General features: G+C 40.3%; 1 protein-coding gene across 1 annotated transcript in view; it reads left to right on the forward strand.

The window, feature by feature from the left end:
- LOC123979987 (zinc finger protein 850-like) overlaps positions 1–6,921 on the forward strand; it is a 28,961-nt gene extending 22,040 nt beyond the window's left edge. The window contains exon 5 of the mRNA XM_046064100.1: positions 2,891–6,921. Within this exon, the coding sequence (XP_045920056.1) occupies positions 2,891–3,802 (912 nt within the window). The 3' untranslated portion in view covers positions 3,803–6,921. The remainder of the gene's footprint in view (positions 1–2,890) is intronic.
- Positions 6,922–7,073: the final 152 nt, after the last annotated feature.

Raw genomic sequence — 7,073 nt, forward strand, 5'->3', positions numbered from 1 at the left:
AGACTTTCCTCTTTGATAAAGCTTATAGTTAGGGCTGGCTCAGGTAGTCCTGAACCATCCCTTAGTTATGCTGCTATAGGCCTAGACTGCCGGGGGATTTCCCATGATGCACTGAGCTCCTCTCTCCTCTACTTTCTCTCCCTCTGTATGCAACCTTATCCCATTATTGCATGTTACTAACACAACTTCTCCCCTTTCTGGTAGTCTTGTGCTTTCTCGTCTCTCTCCTCTCTCCTCCTGTGTGTATATTGTGTAGGCGCTCGCTCTCTCGCTCTCTCGCTCTCTCGCTCTCTCGCTCTCTCGCTCTCTCTCTCTCTCTCTCTCTCTCTCTCTCTCTCTCTCTCACCCCAACCGGTCGAGGCAGATGGCCGCCCACCCTGAGCCATGGTTCTGCTCGAGGTTTCTGCCTCTTAAAAGGAAGTTTTTCCTTGCCTCTGTCGCCTAGTGCTGCTCTTGGTGGGAACTGTTGAGCTTCTGTAAATAACATCACAGAGTACGGTGTAGACCTGCTCTTTTATGAAAAGCGCTGTGAGATAACTGTTGTTGTGATTTGGCGCTATATAAATAAAATTGAATTGAATAGAGTCGGCAAAATAATCCGGATAATCCGTTATATTCGATCCTTGCTTAATGACACTATTTAATACTGCCCAGGTTCTTTTTGTGTTAGATTTATTAGCAATTAATAGTTTTTCATAGTAATGTTTTTTCGCCATTCTCATTATAGCTGTCAATTTATTTTTGTACAGCTTGTATCTGTCCTCAGCTTCTTTGGTTTTTGATTTAACAAACAATTTATAGAGGTAATTTTTTTTCTTACATGAATTCTGCAGGCCTTTGGAAATCCAAGGGCATTTTAGATTTCTTTTCGGTTTACTAAATACTCTGATGGGACAGTGCTTGTTGTACAAGGAAGTGAATATTTCTATAAAATTGTAATTGTAAATTGTAAGCCACTTCAGTCTGCATCTCTCCATAAACAGTATTCCAATCTTGCAACCTTAATTCTTCATTAAATACATTAATAGCTTCCTCAGTTCGTACTCGTCTATAGTTCACATTGCAAGTTTTAATATGTTTAGAAACATTACAGTCATATATAGTAAAGACTGGTAAGTGGTCAGTGATATCACAGATCAATAGACCATTAACTGTTTTGTTTAAAAGGTTGTTAGTAAAGATGTTATCAATTAAAGTTGCACTGTCAGAGGTAATCCTGCTAGGCTTTGTGATGGATGGAAATAACGACATACTATACATCCTATCAACAAATTCACAGGTAGGTTTATGGTTGTTTGAGTTCAAAAGGTCAATATTGAAGTCCCCACATACAAATAAGGGCTTATTTATATCTTCAGAAAACAATTTCACCATCCATTCATTGAATAAGTCTACACTTGATCCCGGTGACCTATAGACACAGCTTATAATAATATTCTTTTGCTTTTCATTTTTTAGTTCAATAGTTACACACTCCAGGACATTATCAAGTGCTATTGACAGGTTATTTACTATTGAAAAATGTATAGTTTTATGGACATACAGTGCAATGCCACCTCCCGTCTTGTTTTGTCTGTTGATGTAGTTGAGGTCATAGTCATTTATTTCAAAGTTGATTCCTTTGTCATCTTTAAACCAAGTTTCAGATATTGCTATAACACTAAAAGGATGAATAAATGACTAAGTAATCACGTATTTCGCTGTAATTGGAGTACATACTTCGACTGTTGAAATGGATAATAGACAATTTACCATTTGTAATCAAGTTAGTATTATACTGAGCATTAGTATAATACTTACAATAATACTTGAGCCATTCAACTTAATAAGGATTTTGCAATTGGTTACCCATGTATGTTGGATTTTATGATGTTTCTTGAGGTCTCTTGCTTTCCAGGCTATTTCGGCATTCTTCTTTGTCAAGTGCTCGTTCAAGTAAACATTTGTTCCTTGGAGTTTGCGTCCTTGCTTCAACAATGCTATCTTATTCTTCCGATTGATAAATCGAACGATGACAACGGGCTTGCTGTTGCTCTTCCTGGGTAGAGGGTGGCATGCTTCGATATGATCCAGGTTTAGCTCCACTCCTTTACTCTGGAGAAAGCTTTCCACTTTTTGCTCCACCGAGCGTGACTCCAGCTCTGGCTCATCCCCATTGTCCCCAACCACAGCGCGTGCATACGAGCGTGGTTTGATCGGTAGACCAGTGATGACCAGGTCGTTTATCCGGGAGTACTGCTCAAGCTCGTTCACCCTCCACTCCAAATCCACAATCCGTTTGTTTTTGACTTCTATTTGGAGCCGTAGTGTTTTCACCTCCTCCACTAGGGCCAAGAGGTTTTCCTGCTGCCTCCGGACAGTAGTTACTACTTCGAACAAAAGGTCGATGGACTTTTTTATGTCCTCGCTGTTTTCTGAAGCGTTTTTCCTCTGCCGACTCATACTGAGAATAAGGCGTTTGAATCAGAATTTGGAAGGCGTAAAACATCAGTCCAAATGTAATGAACAACAAACACTCACCGCCGTGAGAACACGCGTGCTTGATTCAATGTAAGCGGAAGCCTTAAGTTCACAGTTCTCACCCGCTGTTATGGCTCCTGTCAAAACTTCCAGGTAATTGAACAAATCTTTTTCTTCTTAATAATGTTATTACAGCTTAAATTTATAAAGTCACACTATTACTCAAAATTAGATTTGACAAGATGTATTATAATTACATAAAAAAATAACTACTTTATGTTGTAAAAAATTGCAGCATGAATGACTTCCGGTGTTGTGATGGAAACAGGTTTACACTGGTGCCATTAGTGTCAGCTGCTTCTGGATAGCTCGCTTCACCATGACCTCTCGCTCACTGTCTTTCTCTCTGTGTGTCTGTCTGTTGATGTAGAAACGAAGAAGAAGAGAGGCACTCAAACGTCTCTGCTGTCAGCACTGTGGCAAATCCTTCTCAACATCTGGATCTTTAAAGATACATCGGATGCTTCACACTGGAGAGAAACTGTACAGCTGTGACCAGTGTGGGAAAGCTTTCACTACATCAAATCATCTAAAAATACATCGTGTTCACACTGGAGAGAAACCATACAGCTGTGACCAATGTGTGAAAACTTTCACTTCATCAAATCAACTAAAAATACATCAACGTGTTCACACGTTCACTACATCAGGTAACCTAAAAATCCACCTACGTGTTCACACTGGAGAGAAACTGTACAGCTGTGACCAATGTGGGAAAGCTTTCACTCAGTCAGGTAACCTAAAAATCCACCAACGCGTTCACACTGGAGAGAAACCGTACAGCTGTGACCAATGTGGGAAAGCTTTCACACAATCAGGTCACCTAAAAAAACACCAACTTGTTCACACTGAAGAGAAACCGTTCAGCTGTGACCAATGTGGAAAGGCGTTCATTACATTAGGTAACCTAAAAATCCACCTACGTATTCACACTGGAGAGAAACCGTACAGCTGTGACCAGTGTGGGAAAACTTTCACTCAAGCAGGTAATCTAGAATCTCACAGACGTGTTCACACTGGAGAGAAACCGTACAGCTGTGACCAATGTGGGAAAGCTTTAAATTCATCCAGTCACCTACAAAGGCACCGACGTATTCACACTGGAGAGAAACCGTACAGCTGTGACCAGTGTAGGAAAACTTTCACTACATCAAATCAACTACAAATACATCAACGCGTTCACACTGGAGAGAAACCGTACTGGTGTGAACAATGTGGGAAAATGTTTGCTCAGAGCAGTAGCCTTAAACGCCACCGACGCACTCATGATGCTTCGTTTTGAACATATTTCAGAGCCAAGTGAGGTGTTTCCTCCTGCCTTCTTGATTCCTGATTAGGAATGCGGTGATTAACGGATTTCACTATTAACCGCGCTTTAAAACGTCAGGACTAATTTGTAAAGGCTACATCAAGTGTTTCTCTTGTGGGGAACAAAACTGTTGCGTGCTTATCAGAGACATGGAGGCTACTACTGTACACTGGTTAACTCTGGCATAGGGACCAAACTGTGAAGCTTTATTTCCACCAAAGAAACATCAGTTTTGGGGTTAAACGGTTGCTGCTTAAGTAGCGAATACCTACATCAAATTTGATGTAGCTCGCGCGCACACCGCTGTCAAATTAGTTTAACATTTTTGCGCTGAATCCAGCTTCCACGCTGCGCAAATCGTGAATGAACACACTTCTTAAATATATGATTTATAAACTAGCTAACATGGTGTTCTAGAAAACGAATTTTCAAATGATATGATTCAATATGAAGAGTTTTAAAAAGACCAGTTGAACTTTTGCTTAGAAAATGCTAACAAAGATGAAATTTTTGGAATCTGCGTTTGCCAGACTTACATTTCCATACATTTATTCATTTAGCTGACGCTTTTATCCAAAGCAACTTACAATTGCTATACATGTCAGAGGTCTCATGCCTCTGGAGCAACAAGAGGTTAAGTGTCTCACAGTGGGAATCGAACGCGGGTCTCTCACACCAAAGGCAAGCATCCTATCTATGCGCCACCACAACCCACACTTGTTATAAAATAGACAAATTATAATTTTGATATATCTTATTCAAGATTGTTTTGAACATTTATTTAAAAGTATGGTAATTGTTATAACAAATTGAAGTAAAATCATAAGTTTAGACAGGTGTCTTGCTTTAATTAATAAGTGGAATATTTGTTAATGAACTCTTTGTTCATGTGATATAGTTTTATTCCACATCAAACGTTCATTTTCTCCTGTAAGAAATGATTCAAAACTTGAAGTTTAACTGCTAGCGCAGTATGCGATACCCCACCTTTATGACGCACAGAACGACACATGAACGAACCACACAGCAAGTAATGTGATGAACGTTAGCTAGGTTGTTTGTTAGCAAACTGTCGCTACTTGCTGCTGCAGAGCTAACACGAGAGACGTGGAGTAGCACAGCAGCTCCAGACAGCGATACAACTCTCCTGCTACTATAGATAACGTCACAACAATGTAAAGTAAGATGAATGTCGGTGGGCAAGTCGTTAACTTGACCTGACACGCATCATGGCTGGAATCAGAATAATTCTTCAGCCAATGCAACAGGCTTAGTTGTCATCCCATGACCTCAGTATGACGCTGGTAAACATGTATTCAGCTGGAGATGGTATCCTCTGTCTATGTTCAAAGAGGCTCAGGTGTCAGATGTGAATGTCCTCCTTGATCTTTCTCCGGCCATCCACTGAAACCTGCTCCATGACCTTTGACCTCTTCCCAGTCGATTCTGTGAGTGGTTCAGGTCTGGTGTTCACAGGCAGACAGTTCCCTTTCTGTCACATGTGATGCCATACACCTCTTCAGTCTTCCTACCAGCAGAGATCTGAAGGTGTTGGATGGTTTGTAACTTAAAGGCTCTGGATGTTGTGACAGTCCAGCCATGTAAGGGAGTCCCACTGGGAAGTCCTGGTTTAAAGTTTGAGGATTGTCGTCACCCATCCAATAATCCATCTACGAGTCGACAACTGGAGAAAAATCAAGGAGATTCACCTCTGACACCAGAGAGCCTCTGAGAACAGAGACAGAGGTTACCATCTCCACCTGAGAACATCCGCCTGTTATCATGAGACTGTGCTGGACTAGAGTCATGTGATGACGACTGAGGAGGTTCAGTTTGCTGAAGAAGGCCATGGGATGTGGTCAAAAGCTCCAACAAAGAGGTAGTGTGTGAGGCTTGAGTTTAGACTCATTTATTACAGATGTGTTCCTCAAAGTCAAGAATGAAGCTCCACGCTGGATGAAATATTGTTTCTGTGAGCTTCATGTTTTCTTGTTATTGTAGTGAAACATATTTAATCTTTATTTTATATCTGTATTCACTGTTTTTTTTTTCTTTTGCTTATACTTTATTGTGTCAATACATATCATTTACTCATGTCCCTGTTTTTGTTTAGTATAGTATGGTACACAGTTGTATTTGGTAGATGTGTCCAGTTGTGTTTTTGGGGTTTTGGCTCTGGTGAGTCTTTACCGTGCATCTCAAAAAGGGTGGAGGTCTCCAAGAGTTCTCATGTGGACTTTTTCTCTCAAATAGCTTCTCACTTGCAAATATCAATAGAAGTGATTACTATAGAGACCAAATCTATTAGCTGTATCTTCTGAAGAGTCCACTCTCTTCATTATATTAAATCTTGTGGGGTCCTGAAAACATCATCAAAATAGTTTGGAGTAAAATCAACTTCCCATGATGTTTCTCTTAAACAGGTCATTTCTTGTTTCTTTAGTTACTTTACATTTTTTCTCCAGATTTGAAATGTGTTAACTGTATATAGAGTAGTTGTGTATTTTGATCTGTTGTTATTTTCTGAATGTGGTTTTGAATCTGTTGAGGTTTGTTCAGACTGAAAGCAAAGCCAATTCTAGTCGAAACAAAGAGCCGCAGATTCGTTAATGATGGCACCAGCTGAGGTGAAGACGTGTCTGCTCAAGTCTGAAATGTTTCAGCTTCAAGGAAAAATTCAGCTTTGCCTTTGACAAATGAACAGAGAGACAAGAAAAAACAGAAACTGGAGGAAAGAGACTAAAGACGTTTCTGCTGAGTTCTTAGATCAACGTCTGAAGGACTCTGTACGCTTCAAACTAACTAGATCCTAGATGCCTCTGGGTTTACCTGCTGTGGTTTTGATCCAGTGTGTAGTGAGGAGGAAGAGGCGCTGAATAAACGGGGACTACAAAACCACTACAGACCACATTTGTGTTCAGTGTGAACAAACCTTCGTTATTGTGAAAGTCTGAAGCTGTTTGCTTTCTGTTCTGTCAGTAAATGTGTTGCTTTCTGTTTAACTTGCATCCTGCCAGGGTTGGTGCTGTAATAATCTGAGCAGGAGACTTGAGACTCGAGTCCTTTTCAATATTCTCATTAAATTAGTCGACACAAAGAGAAGCTTTGACTCATCATTTGAAACTGAAACTGTTTCTACTCAACAGTATTTGTCGTGGCTTCAGAAAATATGACAAATAAGCACAAGGAACAATCAGAAGGTTTGTTGGCTCAGAGGGGCTGGATATGGACCCCCCCCCCCCAT

The sequence above is a fragment of the Micropterus dolomieu genome, linkage group LG12 (assembly GCF_021292245.1).
Source record: "Micropterus dolomieu isolate WLL.071019.BEF.003 ecotype Adirondacks linkage group LG12, ASM2129224v1, whole genome shotgun sequence".
Taxonomy (NCBI): domain Eukaryota; kingdom Metazoa; phylum Chordata; class Actinopteri; order Centrarchiformes; family Centrarchidae; genus Micropterus; species Micropterus dolomieu.